General features: G+C 37.1%; 1 protein-coding gene across 1 annotated transcript in view; it reads right to left on the reverse strand.

Moving 5' to 3' along the window:
• Window positions 1–13,977, reverse strand: part of LOC135775837 (Fc receptor-like protein 5) — a 45,433-nt gene extending 31,456 nt beyond the window's left edge. The window contains exons 1-2 of the mRNA XM_065286366.2: window positions 13,905–13,977; window positions 13,728–13,769 (exon numbers count right to left, since the gene is read on the reverse strand). Of these exons, the coding sequence (XP_065142438.1) occupies window positions 13,728–13,769; window positions 13,905–13,929 (67 nt within the window). The 5' untranslated portion in view covers window positions 13,930–13,977. The remainder of the gene's footprint in view (window positions 1–13,727; window positions 13,770–13,904) is intronic.
• Between the last annotated feature and the right edge of the window lie 696 nt (window positions 13,978–14,673).

Genomic DNA, 14,673 nt, shown 5'->3' on the forward strand with positions numbered 1-14,673 from the left:
TTTTGACACCGTAATGGGGGATTGTTTTACCAACATTGAGTTTTAGAAATCTTTAATCGCTTTACAACACGCACCCCTGTGAAAGAATGCATGTCTTGTGCGAAAGGAGGGAGGATGGTTGAGATCTGACATCAAATGTCAATAAACAGCAAATGTCGTAACACGAGCCGTCATTAAACATGACACCATACGCTTGACATAAAACACACTCAGGAAAAACAATCACTCTAAATGACCGGCAATAAAACCATTAAATACTTTCTGTCTAAAGTTGACAACTTGTACAGATTTTGATTGATGGGCCCGCCCCCCTGTCAAAGGGTCATAAAAACGACCTGTCAGACAGCAACTGTCACCGGGTGGGGGAGGGGGTCATAAAAGTTTGACGAATGCCGGTCCCATACAACTACTTTAGCAATACGATCCAACTTCCAACAATACAATCAGATTTCAATGGAGAAATTCAAATCCAGCCCGGCCTTATTTCATTTCAGACGCCATTTCACTCGGATATAAGTCACCACGGGGAAAATAAGGCAATTGCCACTTCTGTATTATGGCGACTTTAAATGTTATTGGATCAGCAGTTGAACACGGAGTCACTCTTATTACCAGATCATAAATAAACAGATGTTTCAGGATTATTAATCACCAATAGGTGGCAGACTAATATCTATTAAAACTCATGACCTGGGGTCTCGTTTATAAAACTGTGCGTAGGATCCTTACCAATAATGTACATATGCACAAAAGCCAAAAATGGCATACGGCAAAAAATATTAAGACTTATAAAACAAAGCAATGTTCCCTTTATAAATCACAGATCACCTGCAAGTGTGCGTACATGAATCATTCTCAGATCCCACTCTGCAATCCCATTCTCCCATTAAGTTTTTTTTTTATAAATCACAACCTTTAAGTGAGAACTGGCGTATGCACGTTTCCAGACCCATTTGTGCTATGCACGCGTTATAAATGAGACCCCTGCACAGCAGCGCCACGTGACACTGGATCCCTGCCCCAGAGCCAACAGTCCGGTTCAAAAAACATAATCTCATTGCTAACAGTTATTTTATTAAGACAACCTGTCTTCTGCTGGCAAAACATTAAAATAATTAAAGACAGCTTAATTATTTCAGTGTACTGTACACCGAAGCATTTAAATGTGGCTTAAAAAAGCAGCTGCTTGCTTGGCAGTGTTAGCTGACGCTTTTTGGTTGCTATGAAATGGGATGTCCGCTGAACTATCTGATACTATAATATTCTTTCAGGTATAATCAATAATTTGTTTAGTCAACAAATTATTATATTATGTTAGCAATGTCTTCTGGTACAGAAATGGACACCCATAGACAGAACATTAAACTTTGCATTGATTTCTAGTTGTTGTGCACAGACATAAGTAAAGGTTTATTTATAACCAAACATGTATATTTATATATGTCTATTATTTTGAAAACACAAGCAACACACATGACACTCCGAAAACTTATTTTGAATTTGCGCCCCCTCGGATAAGCCGTCACGAGCCGCCACTGGTATATTATATTTACTCAGCATAAATAACCCAACAGAATTTAGAGTGTTGATTGGTGTGGTATTTGTCCACTTTGATTGGCCGGACTAAATAAAAGCAAACCTTACTTTAAAAATATCATCCAGGTTCTCCTCGTTTTTTATCAAAACTTTCCAGATATGGCAAGGTGTATGTACACTTTTGACCACCACAACCATGATATAATGCTAAAGACTAAAACTATAGGCTACTAAAAATAAATAAATACCAAAAGTAATGATATTTATTTTGAAAAATAGAAACTAAATCAAAACTATTTATGTACCACTAAAAAGAACTAAATCTAAACTGAAATAAAATAACACATTACAAAACAAAATAAAAACTAATATTTTTTAAAAACTATAATAACCCTGGTTTAAAGTAATTACATTTTTTTGACATACTATTAATTTGGTTTTATTATTTGTTACAGTATTATCACCTGCTTTATATGCTGCCCCCACCACCTACAACTTCATCCTTCCACCACCACCCATAATATTTACAAGAAACTGTATTGTAATTATGTATTTCATTGTATTGTACAATGTGGTTTTCTTATTTAGGGTAACTACGCTAGGGCAACAGGCCCGGATTAATACAGTGTAGTGCCCCAGGATGACCACATTTGATGTGCAACACCCCCTCATCAAAACAAAAAAAAATATTTTAAAAGTCTAGTCATTCAGGGCTCCAGACTTTTTGGTTATTAGGAGCACTGAAGCTCCTGACCGAAAATTCCTCTATTCTCATCTGTAATGTGTTTGGTGTTAATGTGGGCCAGGGGCTTCGCTAGACCCCCAGTGTAAATCTTTTGTGCCTCAGTGAAAATCTCAAGTTTAAATTTTAGCAGTTAACTAGTGTATTCCTTTACAAAGATAAAGGCAAAAACAGATCCAAATGCAATATAGTTACACAATTTAGTCTTTTAAAAGCGACCCAGCAGTCGCACTGACGCGTACATGCACAAATGTCCGCGCGCGTCTTTGCGTTCATCCGCGCACAACTGCATTCAAGTTGACACCATGCGATTAGTTTTGTCATGTGTTCATAGGCTAACTCAAAGTAAGTTTCTAAATAATAATGATAATCTTATTTTGACTCAATCATTATTGGCTTCTGTAGATGGACATCAGAAATGTTTTGTTCAAAGCAAGGAAAGGGAAGCAGAAAGGAGAGATGAGTTTAAGGGAGTCTGTGTTGAAACAGTACAGAGAAATGCACAGCCATAAGCAGTTGAATGATATTTTTGAAGATGTGCGCGATGGGGAAAACATCACAAAAAACTTGGCGAAGACAGAGAGTGTCAGGTTTAAAATACTTATGAACCTTAACAAAAATAAGACACACTCAGACCACAAATGGGGTGGTATAATATTCTGCAGGGAGAACCCAGATTGAGATGTCTCATCAGGAAACACTCAACTGTCTCTCGATCTGAGCTTCTCTGCGGACTGTATTTATTTAGGTTCTAATCACAGGGTTGGTTCATTCCAAAGGTCGAACCTCACAGACCTTCACAATGGTAACAACATCACACATTTTTCTAAGTCTAGAAGAATAGGATTGTCTACATTCTACCAAAAACAAGATAGTAACTTGATGATGTAGCTTGAATATGCAGTAATCAAAGGTCGTATGATAACAAGGGAACATTCTACCCACTATTTCACCTTGGCAGTTTTTCTGAGTAGCTAGTAAATATGATTCTAAGCAAAGGATTATACATTCATAAATGGCAACATAATATATTCAAAAATGTCATAAGAAATACATTTTCTCCAACAGAGAGGTCCTCTTTAGGCTTGATCCTTTATCAAGATTTATTTGAAGTTGTAAATCCTCTGGGGTCCGGGAAAATAAAAAACACAAAGTACTAGCTATGTATCTCACATTTGCAGACCTAATGCCACACAACAGTTCAAGCATTGACCAGATGCAACTTGTTTTTTTGTAGAGAATAAGATTTCAAATATTTTGGTCAGGAATTGGTCATGGGATGCTTGATAAAAGAGCTTCAAGACCTTGAGACCAATGGCATAGTGCTACCTGATGGACAGGTTTGCAAAGGAATCTTGCAAGCCCAACTTGGGCCCACACAGTATTGGAGGTTTTCTTGAAAATTTTAGTGGCAGTAAGTACTTCTGTCGATACTGTGAAATTAACAAAGATGTGTTTCAAGCAGATCCTCTTTCCAAAGCCAACATTTCGGACACCAGAGTCATACAAAAAGCATGTTCAAAACATAGAGGAACATTCTGTTCATAGTGGGGGTATCAAATTTGACTCTCTATTCAACAGCCTTTCTATGTTTCATGTATGTCAGCCTGGGTTGCCTCCTTGGGCAACACTTTATTTCGATAGTCCACTTTAGACATTTTACTAACTATAAGTAACTTTGCAACTACTTATCACCTACCAATCTTTAAAGATTTAGTAGACTGTCTGCTTAATATCTACTAACACTCTATTGTGATGATATCTCAACAGACATTCAACTGTCTATAAGTATCTTTGCAGGTGTATGTAAACTTATTCCACTAACCCAAACCTCTTCCCTAACCCCAACGCTTACAGTCTTCTAATACTCTAATGATAGTTAGTTGACGTATAGTTGCAAATTATTGAAAGTTAGTTGACATGTAGTTGCAAAGTTATTTATAGTTATTAAAATGTCTATAGTGGACTATCAAAATAAAGTGTAACCCCTCCTTGTCTTGGGCATGATTTGTTTCGAAAGGTGTTGTTGCCTCTGATCTTGCATTGTGCATCAACCATCTTGTTACTGTTGATAAACAGTTCACTTACACTAAATTGAATCGAGCAATCGATCAGTTTAAATATTTAGGTAATAATGCAAATGACAAACCTTGTGAGGTGAGAGCAGGAAGTGATAGACTGAGTGACCATGCTGTGCAGAGCTGGTGCCTACTAAGACTGTTACCAGTGTTGATTGGAGAGAAGATTACATCTTCGCTGACAATGAGATTTGGCAACCGATGTTACAATTAAGAGAAATTGTAGCATTGATTTTTGCACCAGCCATTTCTACTGACCAGATAGAGTACTTGAGACTCCTTATTGAGGAATATTTGTATTCCAGAAAACAGGCCTTTCCCAGTTATTCTCTTAAACCCAAGCATCATTACATAAGTCATTATCCAAAACTCATCATTCAGTTTGGCCCGCTTATTCGTTTGTGTAGTTTGCGATTCGAAAGTAAGCACGCATATTTCAAGCAGTGCGCAAGAAAAATGCATAACTTGTGTTAAATGTGTGCTCAAGCCTTGCAGAGAGATATCAGCTTCTTCAAGCATTTCTTAGTGCTGGCAATCTCTTTTCACCAACAATAGAAGAAAAGGCTGCTGAGTTTTTTTTCATCAGGGAATAAGCTGCAAATAATGATTTTGGCCCTGAAAATACTTTGGTTGCTCATAAAGCAACTGTGAAAGGAACCAAATATAAAAGTATGTTTAAGTTCCATTATGAACTAGCACCTTTATTAAAGCGGTTTTATATTTTAAGAAGAGTGCCTTGGTGTCCTTTTGTTATTTTTGATAAAAATATGTTTGTTGTAATTAGCAAGGATGAGGATGGGCTTCACGTTGGTAAGATTATTATGATACTCAATCATAAAAACTGTGCAGTCTCTCATCACTGAAAAGTATAAGGCTTCATGTCTGCATGATATAGGTGTGCACTGCATCACACCAATCAAGAGCTCTTACTGTTGTGTAAACCAGGAGGAACTACTGGATTATTACCCTCTGCCTCAGTATGTAATTTGTGACATGGCACTAATTGTTCTCCACCACTCTTTTCCCTCTTTGTAGTGCAATGAGCATTGTGATTGATGACCTGAGGAGCATCATCCTCAGAAATTTGCCTACAATTTCAAAAGACACTGAACAGGCGTTGATAGATAAGCTGTTGACCTCAGGACTAGAGTCAACACAAGACCTGAAATATGTTACTCAAGAAGATATTTCTGACCTGCTGCCAGCCATTCAACTACAGAAGCTGCCGGAAGCATTAAAAAAAGGTATAGTTATTTCGTGAACCATAGCTCTGACTGGCCTTTTTCAAGCAACTTTTGCAGTACTGGACACTTATTTCTAACTTGCGCTGTATTCTATGAGTTCATTTGATTATTCCCAGCACTTCCTGCATATTAACCTGATGTTATTGTAGTGATGGATGCTGGTATTTGTAAGTAGTTACATTATGCTTGGTTTACCATGTGAGCTAAGTTGAAAATAATTCCAATCACCTAATGTTTAATTTACTGTATAGGCCATGAAGGTGACAAGGTTTTTTATTACTGCAAGCAAAAAGTTGCAAAAGTTGCAAAATCCCATTAGGAATGCATGCTAAATCGCGTTAAATTGTCAGACACATCTCGTCAGTAAAGTCTGATCCTTGATTAGTAGTAAATGACCATCACCTACTTTCAGATGGAGCGTCATTTACTGAACAGAGTCGTAGTGCACTGAAAAGCAATATCCCATTATTTATAGTCCGCGATATTTCCTAGCTTGACAGTCAACTGCGACTCTGTGTAGTAAATGCTGCTCCATCTGAAAGCAGGTGATGGCGATTTACTATTAAGAAACCGGTTTTACTAATGAGATGTGCATGATAATACATAATGCGTGTTGTTTTACCTCTGCTTTTTCTACTTCAGAGACAGAGCTGGTTATTTACAACCATTCCTTCCCCCATACCAGATGTCAGCACTCCTTTAGTCTTTTCTTCATCTAGTCCATCAAGTGTTCAAGAATCTAGCAGCTCTGAAGACTCTGCTTCATTCTCCCAGATCAAAAAAACATGGCCAGAAACATTTGAGATTCCATGGACTGCCATTCCCGAGGACATTCATTTAGCCATAGGAAATGGCAAAAGACCTTCACCGGCAGCTCGGAGACCGATGTTAGAATTTTGGTAGATGAGATAAGAAAGTACGAGCTTAACCCAACACCCTCACAATGTATAACTATCTGCCAAAAGATCATCCGCCAGTATCCTCAGAGTTTTGATGATGTCCGTGACAGTGGTCAGTTACTAGGAAATGGTTATACCTCGCTGTTATTTCAACTTAAAAATCGAATTGAAATCTGAACCGCACCAGCAGCTTTCGTCAACATCGTTCCTCTGGTGATGGACTAAAGAGAGGGCCCACTGATACATAGCAGAAACGTCAGCGGCTGGAGGAGATATACTGTCGAGAAGGAATAAATGGTGGTGAAAGAGCAAAAGTTAACCAACTCTGTTCAATGTGTTCATGGGGATATTAAGCAGTATCCTCAAGCTGAAGTTACTGTGGGTATTTGTGATCAAATGTTTCTATTGACTGTTGCAATAGTTGACAATTTACCTGCTGACATGATTCTTGGTAGAGATATACCTGTCATGTATGATCTGTTACCAACCAAGAATGTGAATTTTTATGAGGATGCTATTGTTAACCTGTCATGTCCTGTGTTGACTAGAGCCCAAGCTAAGGCAGGTCTCCAACCACTGCCAGACTTTGATGATAGTCTGCTGCAGGGTGGAACCAACGGCCCCAGAAGGTCATGCCAACAACGGCGGTTTGAAAAGTACCTGGGTACACCAGTCGCTGAATCAGTGGAAGGTCTCAGTGTTGATGGCTGGGAGATCTCAGAGAATATTGTTGCTTTGCAAAGGGGTGATGTAACATTAAAACCATTGTTTGAAAAGGTTGAATCTGGGAAAAATGTTAATGTGTGCAATGAGAAATATGTGGTGTTGAATGATGTGTTATATTTACAAACTAATGATGTAACACGTTTGATTTTCCCCACATGTTGTTGCCCTATGGTATTACATCTTGCACACACAGTCCCCTGGTCCGGTCACCTCGGCCAACAGAAAACACATGCACGCATCTGTTCACGTTTTCACTGGCCCACATTATACACTGATGTACAGACATACTGCAATACATGTGCCATCTGTCAGAAGACCAGTATTGTATCCCAGCGGGGTCGAGCACCCCTGCAACCTCTCCCTGTGATCTCTGGTCCTTTCAGGCGAATAGCGATGGACATCGTAGGCCTCTTGGAGAAGAGCAGCAGTGGAAATCAGTAAATCTTGGTGGTCAACGATTACGCTACAAGGTACCCAGAAGCATTCCCTCTTCGGTCTATTACCACACCGAAGGTCATCCAGGCTCTGGTACAGTTGTTTTCCAGGGTTGGTATTCCAGAGGAGATTCTCACAGACCAAGGGACGAACTTTACATCGAAGCTGATGGGACTTACCCACGTCAAAGGTGAACCGCTGGTGTTCACTTTGTCACAAACTCATGGAAACAACCTTCTGCCTCCAGCGGTGCCATATTACCAGCACCAGCAATCTCAGATTGAACAGTGCAGTGGCCATAACTTTTCACTCAAAAAGGCCTTCATGCTCATTTTGAGCTTCTTACGGATATAAAAGTTCTGCGTGCACTAGAGCTTTCCATGGAGTGTGGGAGAGCTATTTTGTAGTTCTTTAGCAACAAACCAATGCAGATGTCAGGGCAGTCCTTTCACTGCGCCCAAACCTTGAACTGTCCTTCTGCGTTATTCAACTTCTGATGGATCACTTCTCTGAGACCCAGGAAGGGCTGATCCTTTTTGCAAGTGTAGGTTTCTATTTTGTTTATTTTCTATTGTGGTATCATCCTATCATACAAAATAGACATGGTCCTAATTAAAGAATGAAATGGATACAAGTCATTAATGGTAACTGTATTTTAGGCAACTACACTGCAGCTGATGTTAAAAGGACACTTGAACTACCTGCAACTCCCCGACTTATACTCCTTGGTATGTTTGATAGAACTGTTTGATTACAGAGTATGTAGATTTGTGATTATGATTTTTACTAAAATAATGGTGAATATGATTTTTGCTCATAATTGAGGAGCCCTAGCATATACACATGTTGACTTCATTTTATGTGCAGACAAATCCATGGTAACACACTAAAATGCTTTTTTTAAATAAATGAGTTGGTCTCTAAGATGGTGTAAACTTGAGAGTTTCGTTTCCCTTGCACTCCTTTGCAATCTGGCAGTAGAAATTAATACATTGTCATTATGTTGCTGCTGACATATTGTACATCTATGTTATATTTCAGGTGAAAAGCCAGGAAACATTAATCAATGGATGATTAGTCTTGAGGGGCACATTATTTGTGAGGATATCCAGCCAAGTTTTCTGTCTAGGCTTGCGGCTGTCTTTTCTACGTACTATAATTTCAATGTGGTTCAATGTCAAGCTGAAGCTGCATGCACATTGGAATTCATTCAAAGGTTAGATGACTAGATGCATACATTCAGAAAAAGCTGTCAGTCAATACCCGCGTTGCCAGTTTACTGAAGAAGCGGTAGCACTTTATTTTACAGTACGTGTACTTACCTTGTACATTTATGGTAAATAAGTTGTACTTACCGACAAATGTGTGGGCCTTACTTTTAGGTATCTACATGGTAATTAATTGGTATCATTACTGTACTTACTAGTGGTACATACTTGGTAGTTATTATGTAACTCTAGATAAGTAATAACAGATACATACTTAAAGTGTATGTATACTGTAACTAACCAGAAACACTACTGTACTTACAAATAAATGTACAATATAGGTTTTTAGTATTTACAGGCAAGTCAGGGTAAATGACAGGTATTTACAATGTACATATATGATAACTAATATCAAACACTACTGTACTTACAAATTGTATATACACGATAAATGTACCCAGTAGTTAATGCGTATGACAGTCAATGGTTGGGTTTGCCTGACAGTGACATGTATATGATGCTATATCTTAGGTGGTAGGTCCTATGTAATAACTGTCTAAAAAGCAACACTTTATTTTACAGTCCTGTTTCCATGCAGTAACGATAGACTTACTAGTGAATATACCCAGTAGTTAATGCGTATGATAGTCCATGGTTGGGTTTGTCTCACAGTGACATGTATATGATGCTATATATTAGGTGGTAGGTCCTATGTAATTGTGTAAAAAACAACACTTTATTTTACAGTACTGTTTCCATGCAGTAACCATGGACATACTAGTAAATGTACCCAGTAGTTAATGCATACGGTTATTTAATGCTTGGTTTAAAGTACAAAGACACTGAGTGCCAAAATGGCATATCAGTAATGTTTGTTCTTAGTTATCATATACGTATGGTATAAGTATGGTATAAGTATAACTTACCACACACACTTATTTGTAATTACAGTAGTGTTTCTTGTGAATTACAGTATACATACACCATATGTGCCGGTCATTAACCTACACTGGCCTTCAGGTACCACACACTAATTGTGTATACAATTTGTAAGTACATCAGTGTTTCTGGTTAGTTACAGTATGCCTACACTATAAGTATGTATCTGTTATTACCCAGTACTTATCTAGAGTTATATAATAACTACCAAGTATGTACCACTGGTAAGTACAGTAATGATAAAAATGTATTACCATGTAGATACATAAAGTAAGTCCCACACATTTGTTGGTAAGTACAACTTATTTACCATATATGTACAAGGTAAGTACACGTACTGTAAAATAAAGTGCTACCAAAGAAGCTAATGGACTTTGAATGGGATTTATATACGTCACTTAAACCACACGCCATATACAAACACCATATGCAGTACACATGCTGTTTGTGGTGTTTGCACAATTGTTCCAGGTATTTTTGAGTACCTTTATTTCTATATTTTTTAACTCGTAATAATTTGTACTCACTCAGTTGTTTTCTGGGATACATATGTTTATTCAGCAATTTGCTTGATTTGCACACAGCTACTCATTTTGAGAGTTTTGTTTGTATTTGGATATACACTACCTGCACTTTTTGAGTGGGTTGCATTGAGATGGCTGAATTTTTCTGAAAATATTTTGAAAAATCAATGTGTATTATTTCTGGTGAAATCTTAATGTTTTAAGGACCACATTTATACACTGTCTAAAAACTTTTTTTATATAGCAAGATAGTAAGAGATAATACATACATCTGAAGGTAAAATCTCAATTGTAGCCTTTTTATTAGCTGTCCATTACTCAGCTGATTTCTACAGCTTATTTGTACTGTATATAAATTATACCACTTGAGAAGTCAAGTAAACATTAACTGTACATGCTTTTTACAAGATTTACACAATTACAGCTTCAAAACTTGTGCCGTTAAAAAACAGTAATTAACTGGCAGCACGGTTGGCAGCAAGAAAGTGTTATTTAACAGGGTCTTGCTGTTGCTGAAATTAACAGTTGTTTGATGTTTTTGCACAACAGCAACGAACTGTTAATTTCAGCAACAGTAATACCCTGTTAAATAACACTTTCTTGCTGGTAGTTGATTACTGTTTTTTTAACGGCACAATTTTTACAGTGTTAAACAGTTAGCAGTAACTATGACTGAGATTATTTTAGTATAGCAGTCATAAAATGACTGGTTTCTTAAAATATTGTAAAAATATTATTGTAAAATAAGTTTTTAATCATTGCTATCCTTGTATAATGTAGAAAATATTTCTCTGCTGTCATTATTTCCAAACATTTTATGCCATTTATGCTTCCAAACATGTTAATGTTAGGTATGATGAAGGTTATACTTATAAACATAGAATAGTAGCAGGGCCGTGCACAGACCTTTTGAGGGGCATGTGCTGAAACTGAAAAAGGGCACCCCCTCCAAATAAATATCACTTAATAATCATCTTAATATCTTTATATTTATTCACTATTAATGATTGAAAAAAATCACTATTAATGAATGAAAAATGACATTTTATGATAGCTTGGCATTATACAGTGCAAAGGATATCTGCCCTTGTAAGTTGGCTTTAACAATTTACATCCTGGGTGTTTGTCTGTATTAGGCCTATTTGTAGTCATGTGTTTGTGAAGTGCTCGCTCTTATTTAATTGTAGAATATATTAATTTAAATTTTTGCCTCTGCTTACATACATAAAGTTACATAAAAATATGTTTGAAGAAAAAAAGGTATTCTGTTTGGTTTTATAAGCTAATTTGTATTATTTGGTTAACATGTTTATGTATGTGATTGAGAAGAGGGGGAAATAGGATATTAAAGATCAAAATAGGAGATTATACTATACTATAGCCATACCATAAGCATATTCAACATGTATCTGCCTACCTGGTGCTGAGGACCAGGAACCTTGGTCTTTTGAAGGTGCAAATAACTGCATTACTAAAAAAATATACTAAATACTAAATAGACTTAACTCTATGCAGTTAATTTCAGAATAAAAAGTTATGAACCAAATAATCATACAACTCCCTTGACTAATTCAAGGCATAAGATACATGCATATACAATAAATTATATCCAGATTGCATACTGTAATGAGTGACAGGGCAATATAATGTACATACTTGTATCCTTTACACGTTTTTCGTCTCTATCCAGTTTTCCCAACTGGGCATCTGATGTCTAAGACCTTTCTAATCTGATATGTTTTTGGTGTTAATGTAGGCTAAACATTTACCCGCGCGGGCGCGTCTTCTCGCGTGAGATGTGTTGACTTTAGTTAAACGATTAATACGCGTCATGCAAAAAAACGGTAAAAACCCGACCGTGCATTCCGTATTGTTGTCACGGGTGCCCTTCACATGGGTGAACACTTGTTTAAAAACTGCTCGCGCTTTGTCAAAAACTCAATTTGGTCGCATTTTGCGCCAGCCCTTGCTGCAGTTTGGAGCCCTTAGTGCCCCCTGATTGCCCACTCGACCAATCCCGTCTATGGATAATTCGGCTCTGCTCAAATTTATAAAACATGCGCCGTTATATACATGCTAGTGTTTCTTTCGTAATGACACAGCATTGTACTCAAACAACAAGATACTTATTTACCGTTGCAAGACGTTCAGCTGCCTCTGACTGCTGTGGAACTTCAGCTCGCTGCACTCAGGGGGCGGAGTTAAGAGGTTTGACAGACAGTTTGAGCGGATCCAAAAATATTTAGTTTTTTAATAATTTTATTTGATAAATATATTTGTAAAACACACAGACAGACGTAAATGTTTAACAATAGCATTAATTTATATATTTAAAAAAATAATAAAACACCTCCAAAAAAGGGCACTTCGGAGTGTAAGGACAAAAAGGGCATGTGTTCTGCACAGGTTGAGCCCTATCTGTGCACGTGCCTGAATAGTAGGTTAAGGCAAGGGCATTGTATAGAAGTTTTGCAAACTTCTTGCACACATCAGGCTTTCAAAAAAAGTTAGCAAAAAATGATGGGGCCTGTGCCCCAGTAAAGCTTTATGTCTAGCAACGTCCCTGATGTGGGCTAAAAGTTCTCCAGCTCTCTTTATCTCTCATCTACGCAATGTCTTATTTTAAACCTGCGCAGGCTCGTCTTCTCGCTGTTCAGAGTGAGATGTGTTAACTTTGTTTGTTTTTTGTTGGCTGCGTAGACCCATTGGTAGATTCAACGGAGTGCATGGTGACATTAAACGATTGACGCGTGATGCAAATAAGTGTTTAAAACCTCATTGCGCATTCGGTATTTTTGTCATGGGTTCCCTCACATGCGTGAGTCCTTGTAAAAAAAAACATTTTGGTCACAGTCTGGAGTCCTTGGTGCGCCCAATCCTGTCTATGGATAATCCGGCCCTGTAGGGCAACTATTTGATACATTGATTGCTGACTGATTTTGTTCATGTCCGATTTTTATTTTTATTTAACTTTTTGTATACAATTTGATCATTTTTTGTTGTTAATATTATTGTTACAAATATACAGTTAATATACAAATATACACAATAAATGTTCTGCTTTTAAAGATATAGTAGTTGTCTATATATTTAACATCAACCGATAAAATACATTTTATTTAATTGTAAAAAATACAGTAATATATATTGGAGACTTTACAGTGGCACTGTAAAAAAAATAACAGTAACATTTCCAGTATAACAGTATAATACTGTATGTCACATCTTATAAATAACTGTACTAATACTATACTTTATTTTGCAGTATGCTTAAAATCTACTGTCATTGTTTCTACATTAATTTTACTGTTGTATGAAATGCATCAACTACTGGATAATTGTTGCCAGTAAGTTACTGTTAATTTGACAAAAAACCTTTTACATTGTATTTCTTACCATCAGTTGCATTTTGAGATGTCACTGGTGCAATGACTGCCACTGTAAATTAAAAGAAACATTCAGAAATGTAATGTGTCAAAATGGTTATACCTATAATATAGTAAGATACATTTCAGCGTAAAAATTTGATTTTTTGTAGACAAACACAATTTCCTACCAAATACTGTATCTTACCTGTCAAAAAAAGTATTTTATACATTTCCTTTTGCAGCCGCAGAGTAAAGCAAAGCTGTTCTCCGTCAGTGAATCAAGACACTGCAAAACTAAAATGACTTCCTGTCATTACCATTTAAAAACGTAAACCTCACAGGAAATTAAACCTTTCTTTTTTTTTTAAATAGGCTGTGTCTGAAATAGCATACTGTGACAGTAGAGGAAGTACTACTCATCATGAAGTGACATACATCGCCATAAAAAGTTAGTCGTTAACTGAAATGACATTAAACTAGCGCAATTTAACCACAAAGGACAGCTGTTTAATATGTGTATTTGCGTTTGCATAGAGCTGTATTACCGCTTTCGGGCATTTTTGAATAAAAACACCCTCCTACTTTTTCTTCATTCAATAACTCCTCTCCCAGGGGCTCGTGGGATAGCAAAGGGTCCATCGAATGAACATTTCAGGATCGTGCAGTAGGTAGTAGGTGATCCGGGTACTTTTTGCCTACTGTACTGTTTTTGGAAACCTATACATTTGGACATTCCACTCGCCTCGCCTACTGCTTTTCGCCTACTCATTCATCATGGAAGTAGATGTTTCGGACGAAGCCACAGTTTAAACAATTATAGCTATAACAAAAAGAAACATGAAGATATGGCTTTTTGGTGAACCTACATCCTGTAACCACAGGAATAGCATTTTTTTTTCAATCATAGTACCCCCTGCAGCACTGCAAGGATGTCAAAGCCTAAAATGACGGCATGGATGCTTATGGGCAGAAAA

This window comes from Paramisgurnus dabryanus, chromosome 21, assembly GCF_030506205.2.
Source record: "Paramisgurnus dabryanus chromosome 21, PD_genome_1.1, whole genome shotgun sequence".
In the NCBI taxonomy this organism is placed as follows: domain Eukaryota; kingdom Metazoa; phylum Chordata; class Actinopteri; order Cypriniformes; family Cobitidae; genus Paramisgurnus; species Paramisgurnus dabryanus.